The sequence below is a fragment of the Podarcis tiliguerta genome (genome assembly GCF_965153285.1).
Source record: "Podarcis tiliguerta genome assembly, chromosome: 4".
In the NCBI taxonomy this organism is placed as follows: Eukaryota; Metazoa; Chordata; class Lepidosauria; order Squamata; family Lacertidae; genus Podarcis; species Podarcis tiliguerta.
In genome coordinates, this window is record NC_139537.1 from 25,576,483 (window position 1) to 25,592,592 (window position 16,110).

Genomic DNA, 16,110 nt, shown 5'->3' on the forward strand with positions numbered 1-16,110 from the left:
CTTTCGGCTTTGGCCCAGCCGCTTCATCAGCTCTGAATCTACTTGTACTTGTCCTCTGCTCTTCCTCAGTAGTATGTAGTAGTAACTACTTCATGGATCACTGCCTTGCCGTGGCGAAGGGGCTTGAATAACTCAGAGAAGCTATGAGCTATGCTGTGCAGGGCCGCCCAAGATGAACAGGTCATAGTGGAGAGTTTTGACTAAACGTGATCTACCTGGAGCAGGAACTGGCAAGCCACTCCAGTATCCCTGCCAAGAAAAGTCAATGGACAAAGACAACAGGCATATAAAAGTTATGACAGTGGAAGATGAGCCCCTCAGGTCGGAAGGCGTTCAACATGCTACTGAGGAAGAACAGAGGATAAGTACTGTCTGGATAGGCTTGCTTAAACAGAAGCAATTTTTGCCTGGTGCCAAAAACAGGGCAGTGCCTATTATCAATGGGCAGGGAGTTCCATAGAGGAGGTGCAGAAGGATCAGTCCAGATGGAAGTCAGAAGAAAACAGCTCTATGACTGGAAGCATCTCAGATGAGCTGGAAAAACCTGCTGCATAACAACAGAACCAGACTAAGAATCATAGAATTGTAGAGTTGGAAGGGGCCATGAGGGTCATATAGTCCAGCCCCCTGCAATGCAGGAATCTTTCACCCAATTTGGAGCTCAAGCTCACAACCCTGGGATTAAGAGTCTCATGCTCTACTGACTGAGCTACCCAGCCTATGCCCAGAGTATTCTGTTTGTGACTACAGACAGTTAATTATAGTCCCAGGCCTGCTTCCAAGACTGAAGAATTTACCTTAAGCAGGGTGCTTTACCATCAAGACTAGCAGGCAAAGTTACCAATTATGTTCACCTGATCTTGCCTGATCTTGACTTTCAAGTCTAAGCCCCAGTATCTAGATATTTGCAGGGTATGCTGAACCACTAACACAATTTAAAAAAGACTTCATCCTGCTGCAATACCTGGGGCAGACCCAATGTGCCGCCAGAAAGTTTTCTCTTCACTTGATGCAGAAAGCTCTTAATTCTTCCACAGCATGGCATACGGCGGCTCTCAAGGAAAACTAACAGTGTTTGCCCTGAAAGCAGCTGATGCTGATATCCCAGTGCCTCTGTTTTCAGAGAACCACCAAAGCAAGACATTAAAAAGGTTTATTGGTTTCAAGCTGCTGTAGCCTTTGTTGGATGACTGGTTTTTTATAATGTGTTACGGTAGGGGGGAGAGAAAATGGATAATGGCATCTTTGTCAGTGGTCAGCATTTAGATAGATGCCCTGGGTGGCCCCTGCAAGTAGAAATGCTCAATTGAAGCATCTTTACCTTTAAATGAATGAACCAAGACAAATTTCAGAGGTAGGGAGGTAATTCTCTCTTTCTAATACAAATGTGCATACCCAAGTAACATGCTTCACTCCACTTGCACTGGTCTAGAAAGAGAATTTTTTTCCAATAAATATATAGCTATGGGTACACCCAACCCCCTCCTTCTGCATTATGATGCTCATCCAATCATCCTGAATTGATGGAACTAAAAAATTAAAATAGATGCCATGGGAGACTGCTGTTCTACCTGCAGTATACCTCTGAATACCAGTTGCTGGGAAATGCGGTTTTATGCAGAATTCACAATTATCTGAGTTTCACAATATACTCACCAACCTCCCCACCCCACCGGATAAAAATGTGTATATTAGGGGAAAGTGGGTATAAAATGTGTATATTAGTGAAAATATAAAAATGCATTTTATTAAAATAAATTGCTTGCAAATATGTGTATTAGGCCAAACTGTATACAAGTTGCACATATAATAGTTTCAATATGCATTCATATGCACCTTTTTAAAATGCACTCATGTGTGATCCTATCCAGAATCAGTGGACTCCCCAAGTCCTGGACCTGGGAGCCACTCAGCTACAAACTTGATTTATCCATCTCTAGCTGTTACTGCTGAAACTCAGTTCTTTCCCATGGAGCAGCCATCATCATGTCTACTTCAACCCTTCATCATCTCCCTGCATGATTTGCTGTATTTGCTGTTCCATGGTGAACGCATCCTCTACGGCGGTTTTCAGATGTCCTTATAACTCCAGTTACATCTGTCTTTTGTCAGCCAGTCTCTACTTAGAAACACTTTAAAGTCCTCTAACAGGGGACAGCGAAAGCATCAAAGAGACTGATTCTTGTAGAGCACAGACAATGTTTAATTCTGAAACTGCCTTGAGGCAGCTACGAAATGGAGCATTTCTTCTTGCTTATTTTGACAGATCAACTGAAATTAATACCGGAGATTAAAATAACATTGTCTGGATCTCTGATCATTGAAGAAAAGTTGCTGGTAGCTGTAGTCAGTCACCCCACTGCTGTTCAGTGAATACTAACAAATTTTGGATAAAACCACCATGTTTGCATAGAAGCACTTGTCCACGGGAGGCAGCAAGTCAGAACCAGGAGTCAAGAGCAAACAACAACCAGAAGCCAAGGGTAGGAGTCAGAATTGAAGAACAAGGCTAGGAACGCAAGACACTCCAGAGCTCAAGCAAAGCACCACTGCGACTGGGAACCTACCTATATTCCATCCTGCCCATGTGGAGCCAATGGCCATCCTGGTGGGTGGAGCCAGACCAGAGCACTGAAAGACTGTGGTTGTACATTTCACCACATGGGGCATTGGCCAATAGGTCCTGACACACTGTAATGAAGTGGCAGGAATCAAAAGACGGATTCTATTATCTCGGCTGTGTAGTCGACTGTCTGTAAGCCATTCAGTTTAGGCCCTGCCTGAAGGCGAGTTAAAGTATTACACTTTCAACAATTGCTCCACCTTGATGGTGTTCTTGGTGTAACATTTAAAAACTCTTTATGGTGTTATAAGGACAGCTCCTTATCCTTGGGTGTGGTGGTGCTTGAGTACGGATGCTCCATGACTTGGGAAACTCTGAAATGTTTCACCCTCTACAGGGATTGCTATTTGGCACCATGGGGAAAGTCCTTTTTAGTATGCTGCATGAAAAAGGTTGTGATGTTTAAATACGGTTATCCTGTATCTAAAGCAAGCTTTCCTGTGCTGAAAGCCTTCCTATTAGAACCTATGATTTTCTGGAAATCCTTCAAAATGGAGATTATACCCCTGTTGAGCAAGTAATTAGGAAATTCTAAATAATAAAGACATCAGACAGAAGGTGGATGTGCTATAACTCTTCTTTAGAAGACAGTATTAAATTTTACCATTACACTTAATTTGCTGCTGAAAAATGTATTTCCCTGCAGGAGGATGGCACCCTGCCATTAAGTTTCTTTCACATTTGCTCTGACAGCCTAGCTGTAATGTCAGTGCCCCCCATTGAATATAATGCTATCTGTGTTACGCTTGGATTTTCTATCAGTAGTCCCAGTTAGTGCTGATTATCATAAATACGGTCGTGTACTGGATTCTCCATCCCATCAGAGCGATGAAGGCGACTTGAGTGGCCTGACCACAGCCAGCCCCACAGCACAACAAGGGCGTTGGCTCCTGAAAACAAAAGGGTTGTCCCAGCCACTGGAGTGATGGCAAAGGAAGCTCTGGCACCAAGGAGAAGGAATATCACAATTCAGCCACCTAAGGCAATGGAGAAGCAATAGTCTCATGAGAGGCCAGGAGGCCTAAGGGAGCGAACCACACAATATATTAAGGAAGGGGCATTGTCTGAAGTTATTTGCAGCCAGTATTTCTGAATCCATTCAGAGTAAAGCAGGGGAGAGGAAGATCAGGGTGACTTTCTAACCTTCTTCCCTGCACAGCTGAGGCCCCTACAAAGCACCCACCTGGGGTATGTGGGATATCTTTAACCGTTAATATCATTTTTTTCATTTTCATGTTTAAAGCCTACAAAAACCAACCAAAGTTATTGTAGTACCTTATATGTTTCAGCTGGAATAGCTCAGTCGGCAGAGCATGAAACCCTTAATCTCAGGGTCGTAGATTCGAGCCCCACATTGGGTGGGTGAATAGACCTTTGTGGTCTATTCCAACTCTACTGAAAAACGCCTGCTCAGCTCTAGTCTAGTGCTTTTAACTTCACTGGTGGTGATGATATGGGTGTGTTTAAAAGATGCCAACTTGAAAAAGGCCAAAAGAATGGCCTACTTTAGATCCTAAGACTGTTCGTTTCCAATAAACACAGCACTGTAATGCAATCCTTGCTTCCTGTGTTTTCGTATAACATTTTTAATTTCTACCCCCAGTTGATCTCAAAAAAGGCCCGAATCCAAATGCTACGAAATCAAACCTTCCCAAGCCGTGTCCGTCTGGACTTCGCCCTCCTGGTTATTCCCGCTTGCCGGCTGCTAAACTAGCAGCCTTTGGCTTTGTCAGGAGCTCCAGTGTCTCGTCGATCTCAAGCAACCAGTCGAATGACAGCGTCCAGAGTGATCAAAGCAGGACAGCCAATCGTAAGTCAGGGAACATTATTCCCACTCTAGATATGAGCAAGGTTCATGGGGGGGGGGGGCAGGAGAGAAGAGGATGAAAGAGAAAAATTAATCTCTACTAGGATGTTTCTAATGGTTGCTTTTTTCTCAATGCACATTTCTGCTGGTATGGAATCTTCTTTGCCTACCTTTGAATGTTATGAAAATAATGATGGATGAATAATTTCAGATGACAAATTGCTTGGATGGGTTTTACTGCTTCAAAAAAAAAAAAGGCATCTTGCACAGTTCTGCGTTTTCTTTTTTTACCTGTTTGATGAATTATCCCTCTTACAAGCTGATGTAAGTAAATAAGTGCAAGTAGGTGTTCTGCATCAGCACACAGCAGTTATGAAATACACGCACTTCGGGGGAAGATTATGTGAAGTATGCAGTCTATTCCTTCTCGTTTGCTCTTGTTCCGTATCTCTCTTCAATGGGCCGAGCCAATCTTGGTTCAAGAAGCTAATGAAACCATGCTAGGGATTTTAAAAAGGATCAGAATTTTGCTGTTCCTCCCCTCCCCCTTAGCTATGGTCTCCTTTTCAGCTGTGGGGGAAAAATCCTTGGCTGAAATGTCACCTCAAATCCTATTTTCTGTTGCTAATGTTAATTTTATTAAGTACGAAAGAACCGCACGATGCAGACCGTGCTCCTTATGGGATGTATATGCATGTGCCGTGCGCCAGAAGCACAAGCGGGGATTGGAGGATTTTAATTTTTTTCCTAATGCCAGTTCCTCTCTTTGAAGACCAGCTTCAGCGTGAACCGTGTCAATTTCAAAGCAACTGTTATCACTCTCGAAGTGGTTCAAATTGAAGGCGCCAGCTTCCATGAAGTGCCAGAGGCTTTTGGATGCTGTAGAGTCCTAAATCTTTCAGTGTTTATGCTAATTTTAAAATAATTACAATAAATAAAACAAAACCAGGCTACAGCCGATCCTAACGACTTCCTTACGCTTGCATAGGAGGTTCGGTAAACCGGAGGAGCAGCAGTGTGGGATATTGAGCTTAGTGACTGCAACTACAAAGATAATGTTATAAATGTAGATGCCTTGATCATGGTGCTCTGTCGCACACTGTAGGATGCATGGGAAAGGTTTAAAGAGACAGGGCGGAAAACGTACATCCACAGCACAGAGCCCACATAAATGAGATATCTCAAGCCCAGAGTAGACTTGCAAAGAGGAAAGAACACTTGCATCCCCAATGGCGAAAAATATTTTATTGGAAATAAACTGTTAACCATTCTTATATCATTATTAAATTTATTAAATTTGTGTGCTGCCCTTCATCCAGAGATCACAAGGCATTTCACAACATAGAAATTCAAAATGAGAACACAAAATGCATAATAAAAACAAGAACAAACCAATAGCCCCCCTCTCAAAAACACATTTAGGAGGACATAGAATGTTAATAAACCAAAGGCCAGGTGGAAGAGGAAGGTTTTCGCTTGGTGCCTAAAGCTATTTAATGAAGGCGTCAGGTGAGCCTCCCAGGAGAGAACATTTCTCCAATGGGGAGCCACCACAGAAAAGGCCCATTCTCGTGTTGCCATCCTCCAGACCTCTTGTGGAGAAGGCACATGAAGAAGGGCCTCAGATGATGATCGCAGGATCCGGGTCAGTTCATAGGAGGAGAGGTGAACCTTGAGGTATTGCAGTCCTGAGCCATTTAAGGCTTTATAAGTCAAAACCAGCACTTTGAAGTGGGCCCAGAAACTGACTGGCAGCCAGTGTAATTGGGTCAGGATTGGCATTATATGCTCAAACTGGCTTGCCCTGGTGAGCAAGCTGGCTGCTGAATTCTGCACCAGCTGAAGTTTCTGAACTGTCTTTAGAGGCAGCCCCATGGATGACACATTGCAGTAATCTGACCTAAAGATTACCAGGAGTTAGGCTATTCCTGTCCAGATCCCTGCCACTGAGGCCACCTGTGCCTCAAGCAACAGCAAAGGAACCAGAAATACTTACCCACTCTTACACAACAATAGAGTGGTAGCTCTAGTTGCGGATTTAATCCGTTTTGGGGTGCCATTCACACTCCGAAAAGTCTGCAACTAGAGCACCTCTTCCACACATGTGCATGGCGCAATCGAGCGCTTCTGCACATGCGTGAAGCAGGGGATTGCTTTTGCGCATGAACGCCTGGCGAACCCGGAATAAACACTTCCGGGTTGGCCACGTTCGTTAGCTGAAAGTCCGTAACAAGAGCGGAACGCAACTAGAGGTACCACTGTACATTCAGAATATTCCCAAAATGGCTTGCAAGTGGGAAAGTTTGTGACTTAAGAAAGTTGGCATTGGTAAAGGGCTGCTTGAGAGGCCTTCCCATCATTTACAGTACAACCCAACACATGTTTGCTTAGAATAAAGTCCCATTGAATTCAGTTGATCCACTGGGAAAACACAGTCGGTATCATAATTCTGTGACATCAAAAGGTTTTCATGACCCCTCAAGACACCTGAAATGTGGGGTCACAAAAATTGGGTCACACTCACTTTTACACTTCTCTCAACCCCCGAGGGCTGAGCATGGATCAATTTGGTTCTGAGTCCAAAAAGAAGGAAAGAAAGATGAGCCATCCCTGGGATATAGGATTACAGACTTTAAAAAAAATTAATGATTTTTTTTGTTGATACACCAAGAAGAAGAAGAGGAAGATAGGATTACAGGCTTAAGTGAGTGATCCTAACTCCACCGCTCCCTAGCTTTCTGTTAGTGACACTTCCACCTGCCCACTCGTTTGGTGAGTGGAAGGGAAGGCTCTGAGCCAGCAGAGTGGTGCTGGCATCCTTTAATGTGCATAAACTGCTGGGAGCAGGACAGAAAGCTTTCGTATTTAGGGTTATTTTTTTTACTGCTACATTTGTTTAGGTTGTGATTTTTAGACATTGGTTATATTGCAATTTGCAGCCAAGCTGACTTTAGGCTTTTACTGAGCTTTTATTGTTGTACTGTATTAGGTAAATTTTATTGATTATTGTGCTTTTTGTTTTGTGCCACTTTGGGTGTTTTTAAGTAGAAAAGTGGCTCATAAATCAATTGCCTTTCCCAGTTTTCTCAGGAAGCTTTTGCTCTAAAGAAGATGATGCCTAGCAATGGTCTATCCTTTGCACGCTGCTAGATATTTGTTGATTTAGGGCAAAACTAAATATTGCATTATTCTCACTTTTTGTGGGTTTTTTAATGCTTAAACTGGCCACTTGTTAGCTGAAGAAAAATCAGCTGCAGAGCTGTAATTGAGAATGCGCTTTCAATCATGCATGCTCTGAAAATGCCCCCATTAGCCCCTGAAGGTGTTTTTTTGCAGAAGCAAAGGGAAGATTTTCTGGATCTGACCCAAGCTGCTTTTACTTCAAAATGAGTAACTGCTGCTTCTGGATGAAGCACAAGGGTACCCCCACGTAGAGGGCATTTCAGTAAACCGATTTTGAAGTTGCCAATGCCACTATGGTGTAAGCATTCGTGGGCTAGAGTAGAGAAATAGGCCCTACATGACAAAAGCTTATGCCGCAATACATTTGTTAGCGTTAACATGCCAGAAGAAACTCTTTTGAGAAAGCTGAGTTTGGGCTCTGTAACCACCTTAAGGGTGCTGGATGATCTGATGTGGACTTTGGCTAACTGCTGCAGTGTTTTATATTGCGAACCTCCACCCATGCTCCTGTAAACTTGCAGATAAACTCAAACATGGCAAAAAAGCCAACGAGCTTCCAGCGACCTCCTTCCAAAGGAAAGCAAATACTGTGCTCTTGGAACATGCCGTGGCTTAGGGAAATAGGGGAAGCATCACAGTAACAGGAGCCTTTGCTTGGAAAAGAAAACCGTGTCAACTTGGAAGGGCCTCACATCCTGCTTAAATCAGGCCGTCTGTTCATATTTCAGGAATCCTTCTGCACACTTAGGATTCTAATACATGCAGGAGATTTTCCTCTCACGTGCCAAATTTGTGGCAGGGCCAAAAATAGAGCTTGGCAGTTCAGGTGTCTCTAGAGACTGTGCTATTGCCTCACCTCCCTGCTAGACTGATTTTTCTGAACAGGGAATGTATGTCAGGGAATTGTGGAACAAAACCCACATCTTTTGCACACCTAAAAATACTTTCCTGTCAGAACTACAGCATGGCCTTGGCTTTTTTGTATTCTGACAGCGATGCATCTTGCATTCGACTGTGTATCTTATATAAGTGCATCAAATAACACCATATGTGATATTAGCATATTAGTGAACTGAATTCTTTTTTCAAATCACTTGGCTTTCATTGAATAAGGCCAATGAAAACGACAGAGGGGTAAGGCAATAGAATGCATGACAATAAATGTGTTCTGAATGAAACATATATTGTTTAATTGCTGCTCTTGAATAATTGCGTTATGGAGAGGTTCTCATTCACATTGACTTCTGCTCTTTGTGCCTCACAGAAAATCTGAATCTGAATATTCTGTGCACTAGTCATTTTAACGCCTTCACTTCTGAGGTGCTAATTACTTAAATTTTGGGGATAGCTAAAGATGCCCAGGCATTTGGATGAGTTTGATGCAATGAAATCAGTTACTGTCTGATTTATTGCCTGTCTGCTTGCTTTATTTAATATTTATTGGCATTTATAGCCTGCCCTTTATCATGCAGTCCCAGGGTGGGTTACATACAGTTCAAAACAAGTAAGGCATGTAATACATACACGTTACTAGGCCAAAACCAAATCAACAGCAACCAGAAACAGCGTCAACACTGTAAATGAAAGGGAGGTTCTGATCTTGTCCCCCACCTCAAGGCCTATGCAAAAAGATGCATCTTGTCCTGATGTCAAAATGCCCTTTGAAGAGAAGTGCATTCCACAATCTGGGGCCATCACAAAAAAGGCCCTCTTATGCTCTGCTGCCCCACAGACTTCATAAGACAGCAGAACTTATCATCAAGGCCTCCCCTACAGATTTTAACACTTGGGCAAGTCTGCATGGGAGGGGGCATTCCTTCCGATATTTGCAACCCAAGTAATTTAGGGCTTTGCATGTCAATGTAAGCACCAGCTGTGATTTCAGTAGTAATTTCTGTTTGATATTTTACATTTTCTTTAATGTGATGGTTATTGTGATCTGGTTTTTTAACATTACTTTTAGATATATTTTTTATTCTATTACATTCAAAAAGAAAGAAAAGTGTGAATAAGAAGGGAGGGGAATAAGAAAGCTTACAAAGTTTTTACTATATTAACAAAAAAGAATTATACGGAGAAGCAATATCTGTCACTTTTTAATGCCAATATGTTGCAACCTGTTTCAAGTTCAGTTTTATGTTGAAATCCACCCTAGAGTCATTAAATGATAAAAGGGTGGATTTATAAATGGAATATATAAAATTGATAGTCAAGTAACAAAATGGCAAATGCTAATTTCAGTAGAATTTTTATTTCTTATCCCTTCTGTGCGATGCTGGCAAAATGTGCTTTTACTCACTAAAGCACTCAGGTATATAAAGAATCCAAAAAATCTCAATGGTGTGTAGACTTTGCCTTGCTTCTTCTTAGGAATATATGGCAGACAATTTAATATAGTCTTGTAAACAGGTTAATTGGTGGGTTTCTGGATGAAACATCGGCTCTGGATCCATTCCAGTCCGACTTCCGCTCTGGTCATGGGACCGAGATGGCTCTGGTCGCCCTAACAGATGATCTCTGCAGGCAGCTGGATTGAGGCGGGTCGGGGCTGCTGATTCTTTTAGACCTGTCAGCAGCCTTTGACATGGTCGATCATGAACTCCACCTTGGACCACCGCCTTGCCGACGTGGGGATCCAGGACACAGTCCTTCAATGGCTGTGCTCGTTTCTCTCTGGTCGGCGACAGAGGATGGCGCTTGGGGGGGGGGAACTGTCATCGTGCCACTCCTTGGTGTGTGGAGTGCCGCAGAGTGTGATACTCTCCCCGATGCTTTATGAGCCCCCTCGCCCAGCTTGTCCGGAGTTTTGGGTTGGGCTGCCATCAGTATGCTGATGACACCCAACTCTATCTGTTGATGGATGGCCATCCTGACTCGGCCCCAGACACACTGATCAGAAGTTTGGAAGCTGTGTCTGGATGGTTACGTGGGAGCCGGTTGAAGTTAAATCCTTCGAAGACAGAGGTCCTTTGGCTGGGTAGGGAAGATATGGGATGGGGGGGGCAACTCCCATCTCTTTCGGGGGCACAATTAGTGCCAGCACCGGCCGTTAAGAGTTTGGGTGTAATCTTCGACACGTCCTTTTCCACGGAGGTGCAGATTGCAGCTATAACAAAGGCGGCATTTTTCATCTCCGCCAAGCTAAGCAGTTGGCTCCTTACCTCTCTCGCCCTGACCTAGCCACTGTGATCCACGCGATGGTCACCTCCAGACTTGATTATTGTAACTCACTCTATGTGGGACTGCCCTTGAGACTGACCCAGAAACACCAGCGGGTGCAAAATGCTGCCAGGGCTTTTTCAGCTGTGGCCCTGATCTGGTGGAATGCTCTGTCACAAGAGACTAGGGTCCTGCGGGACTTCGGCTGGGGAGGGCGGGATATTAAAAAAATATTATTATTATTAATACAGAAAAGCTTTTGCAATCTAGAGTGGAGAAATAGGTGAACAAAGTCAGTTCCCTCTTAATGTATCCACCTGGCTGTATGCAGTTGAACATCTGGGGCTGTGTGAAGGCAATTTTTCTTTAAGCTAATCAGCAGTTCAACAGCATAGGCTAGATTCAGCCCCTTCCCACTTCCCCAATCACCTCCTGCTTTTGTTCAATAAGAACCTCATGTTAAGGAAACCTTCTATACTGATGAAAGGTAAGGATACAATCTTCCTTCTTTCACAGAGACCACCCAGACTGATTCAAGGGTAATTTGTTATCTTCAGATGGATTGCCCACCTGCATATATCTATGGTGGATGATTAATCAGCGTTTATATTGGTACGATAAATTACTCCCCCCTCAATGATCCATATTGTATATATGACAGCGAGGTCAAAGCATTTCTAAGTAAAAGAGAAAGGCAACCCAAATGATCAGTGGGCGGGAGGGGGGACCACTTTGCCAATGCAGAAAAGCTGAACCGCTTGAGGATTTTTTAGCTTTTAGTACAAGAATAATATATTTTTTTTAAAGTATTAGATATATTCATGGAAGTAGATATAGGTCAGGGCTGAGAACATGTGGTCTTCTGGATGGTGCTGGACTGTAAATCCCACTTAAAATACAATGTGCTAGACCAGATTTTTGAGAGGCACCTAAATTCATGTGAACCAATGGGACCCCTCTTTCATCTGTGGACCTCCTTCCCTCCGGCACAGAAATGCAGATGGAAAAACAGATATTGCCTGAGGAAGAACACTTGATACATAAATAACATGATAGTGCTGTTTTTATGCCTTCCCCCAGGGGTTGAGTTAGACACAGCCAATACTGCATATCCAATGGTTTGGCCCTGTGGATTTTTAGCCTGCAGTAAATGTTTAAATGCATTGTCATGGAAGAAAACAAACTGTTAATAATATTGCTTTTTCATGCAAGCATGGTTTTCATAATTGGGAAAAATGTGAAAGCAATTTCAATTTCAAAAAAGTAGGTAACATCGCTGCAGATCCAGTTTGCTTAACTGTGCAATTAATAAATCTCAGAGGCTGATTTCCCCCCTAATTTTTGCAGCAGATACCATAGATCAGTGATAGCTAAGGGCCTGAGGGCAGTATTTGTTCTTGGTCCACCATCCAGAGGCCACATGCCAGCAGAGGCCAGCAAAAATACATAAAAAAGCATGGCCAAAGTAGATGCGGTCACACCTCCCTTCCCCCCCCCCTTACACACTCCCCTCAGAGGTGAGCAGAGCTCACTCATCCTTTCTAAAGATAGGCAGATCTGTTTTTCATGAAATGGTTTACTTACAAGGTTTCATGGGCAGCAAAACTTAGTTTATTTCTAAAGTGGTGAAATTATTGGTATAGGAGTGAACTGGGAGTGAACAAAGGCTTGATTACTTGTTTTCTCCCAAGCTGTGGGGACGTGGGCATAGCTAAGCCTGGCAGGACAGTTTACTCTATGGTATTAACCCCTTCTTGTGTTACTTCGACTTAAGCATGTTGGTTAAATGAGGCTGGGTTATGCCTGTAGAATATGTGCTTTCATGCACCCATTTCTTGGCTGAGAGAACTGCAGAATTCAGAAAGGTGTGGATTTTGAAGGATGGCTGTCCTTTGCTTTACATACTGCTTTGTTTATTTATGTTATTATTACATCTATTGGGTAGGTTCACCTTGAAATATGAACTGAATCTAATTTATCCCCTATCCCTAAACTCCACTTTTCAGTTTCCCTTCATGTACAAATCAAGTGACTTTCTGATATAATAATAATAATAATAATATTAACAACAACAACAACAACAACAACAACAACAACAACAACAATAATGCCATATTGTGAGTTCATACACGTTGAGAGCAAAGCCCTGTAACCTTGCAGTCTCTAGTCACTCAATCTCATACTGTTCAAAATGGATTAGTTGTGCCTCATATAATGGCAGTATAAAGCATGGAAGGTGAACAGAAAAGTGATGATTTGAAGAACATTCATACAGTGCTGTTGAAAAAAGAATATTAAAAAAATCAAATAAGATTAGGAAAAGAGGGATAATTTAGCATGGGGCGGGCGAGAAAAGTCTTTAAAACAGCACTGATCTTTGATCCCATAATGATTTTGCCAAAAAACCCACACCAAAAATACAGCAAAAAGAAAAAGAAAAAAGATCAAGCTCTTTCCCAAACTGTGTTAAGCTGGGATCTTTCCCACGATCATTTTGCAACTTTGGCCTGAGCAAGATGAAATTTAGGTCAGCTCTGTACACTCCCCAGGTGGTCTGAAGGCGACCAGCACGAAAATGGAAGAAGCAAACTGCCACAAGTCAGTTAGCTGTGAATGGGAAATTGAGAGATGGCCGCTTAAACAATTACTCCTCCAGGCTTGCTGTCTGACAGTCTCTGGGGACTCACCCCAGACTGCATGTTGCCATAAACATCTCGCCTCTTGTGAGCACTGTGCATCGCGCATGAGGCACACAGTCTTTTGATTTTTGGTTTTTCCATTTAATGTAGGTTTTAATCTCAAAGTGGTAGGAAAATGACATGTCCGTGCCCACTGACAAACTCTAAAGTGAATACAATGGGAGGGAAATTGCATGTAATTTTCCTCCTGGGTGGCAGTTATCAGAAAGTGTTGGGAACTGACACATGAGACACCCAAAGTAGCACCGCCTTCAGTTGCTAACAACCATTTACGCTGCTCCCCTGGATACAGTGATGGAAAAAATGCAAGTTGCCTTCCATGTAGTTAGCCTTAAGGCGTACCTGTGGTGTCAGTATCATTAGAAGAGAATTTTGTGGTGGTTAGGCTTGTGTGCAAATCACAATCCAAACATGACCCCATTTTCTTGATATGCAAGAATGAGAAAATTAACCCAGGCTGCCTAGTGTGAACAGCCTTGGAGATTTTTAATTTGCACAGTGTGACTCTTTGCACGTGACTTTTTACATGTTCTCAACTCGCAATTGAGAGGGAAGGAGGGGGGGAATAGTGCACTGTTTTATATAAACAAATTCCCCAGTGTCTAAGTACAAGTTTAGATTTGAAGAGAGTACTATCAGCTCTTATGTGGACAGATTAGTAACTTAAATTAGAGATTTATATTCTAGCATTTGGTAGGTATTGGGTATGTAGGAACGTAGAGCAGAACCAGATCTATGGTTTAATGTGTGTGTGTGTGTGTGTGTGTGTGTGTTTCACAAGTATTGTGCAGTGTTGTTCCATAGAATAAATCACTGGATTATTTTTTTTACTGTCCTTGCTTTTGGGCAGGTGAAACATGGGAAAGTTCTGTGCAAGGGAGATGTTGATATTTCTGTAACTTGTTTCAGGCTCGTTACTTACTGAAGCTGGGAAATACCCCTAGGAAATTCAGGTCCATTCCCCACAATCCATCATGGTTACAGGCTATGATACAGATTCCCAGCTTCCTCCATTTGAACATGCCTGAAATTTAAGAACATCTTGGAGACACCCTTATGTTCAGACACTAGGTGGATGACAACCAGGGAGGAGGGCCTTTTCAGTGGCGGCCCCCTTTTGTGGAGGCAGGGCAGCACTATTATCTTTCAGATGATGTTAGCAGTCTTCAACTATTATGGAAATGGGGGTGTTGTCGCATTAGGGAGAGGTAGTGGGGATGAGTTGTGGTGTAGTGGTTAAGAAGTGGTAGTCTCGTAATCTGGGGAACCAGGTTCGTGTCTCCGCTCCTCCACATGCAGCTGCTGGGTGACCTTGGGCTAGTCACACTTCTCTGAAGTCTCTCAGCCCCACTCACCTCACAGAGTGTTTGTTGTGGGGGAGGAAGGGAAAGGAGAATGTTAGCCGCTTTGAGACTCCTTAGGGTAGTGATAAAGCGGGATATCAAATCCAAACTCTTCATCCTCTTCATTCAAACTTCATCCTTATCCGTCACCATTTTAAAAGCCTTCCACAAGGCAACTGTCTATAGTAAGAAGCCTCTTCTGCCCATGGAGGCTCCTCATGTGTTTTGAAACTCTTATTTTCCAGGCTAGAATAACAGCAAAATCCTATGCATGTTGCCTGTGAAGTTTGGCCTACTGTCTTTAATGGGGCTTATTCACAGTAAGTGGGCATAAGATTATAGCCAAGAAATGTTTATTCACCTGGTGTTTGGGTGTGTGTGTGCTGATTTAATGTGCAATTTGCAAATTGGATGCTGTTAGCCAATTGTATTGCTGCCTTTGACTTTTCATTTGCTTTTGAGATTTTTCTAGTTTAGGGAACAATTGGATCGAGTAGAGTTGTCCCTCCGCATAGACTTGCTGGCCTCTATCTGCGGATTGGTGTTAGCATCACTCTGCTCTCCCTTCCGCCTATTGAGCAGGCAGGCAGAAGAGGCACCTGCGGGGTCCCCACTGTGAGCAGCCAGTGGGAATGCCCAAAATGGAGCAGGGAGAGGCAGAGCCATTGCACAATCTGTTGAATCCCAAAATGGTCCCACTGCCATTGCAAAATGGCACTGGCCAACTCCAGATTCTGTTGGTACACTAGCTATAGGCTCCGACAGTGATCTGCCTTCCTTCTGTGGGAAGCTGAGCTCTGTCCTATTGCAATAGTATCTAATAAACTCCAGGTCCCTAACTGGATCTGCTGAAGCTTGCTGCAATTCTCTTGGTTCCATGTTTTATTTAAAAGCTGTTCCCTCACCTGGGTAATGAAGAGGTGGTGTAGAAGGAAATTCTTACCACAATTCCACCTTGGCCAGCATGGGCTACAGGTTTGGAGATGCGGTGGTGAGGTTAATAGTTCACCCTTAATCTCAATTTTATGTTTTTATCTATCAGCCACCTTCATGATTTGATGAAGGGTGAAGTAAAAGTAAGTGAACGAGGAAATAAATAATTTGTAATTCTTGTTCTTTGTCCTGATTTGTATCCAATTTTATGCTGTTCCCCTTGCTATGTTGTTCTTATCTGTGTTGGTTTATTGTTTGATATGCCTGGCTTTGTTTTATTGAAAGCTATTGTGGTTACTTTTAACTGTAGATTGGCATAAATTAAATTTCCTGCAGAGAGCTGAAAGCAATTGTTGTTGTTGT

General features: G+C 42.9%; 2 protein-coding genes across 4 annotated transcripts in view; one reads left to right on the top strand and one right to left on the bottom strand.

Moving 5' to 3' along the window:
• The window catches only part of FLT1 (fms related receptor tyrosine kinase 1), a 482,624-nt gene that overhangs the window by 288,790 nt on the left and 177,724 nt on the right, over positions 1–16,110 (bottom strand). The gene's annotated exons all lie outside the window — the stretch shown is intronic.
• The window catches only part of MTUS2 (microtubule associated scaffold protein 2), a 302,916-nt gene that overhangs the window by 109,445 nt on the left and 177,361 nt on the right, over positions 1–16,110 (top strand). For all 3 annotated transcript variants that reach the window (XM_083437007.1, XM_083437008.1, XM_083437006.1), the window contains one exon: positions 4,227–4,433. In XM_083437007.1, coding sequence (XP_083293133.1) covers positions 4,227–4,433 — 207 coding nt within the window. The remainder of the gene's footprint in view (positions 1–4,226; positions 4,434–16,110) is intronic.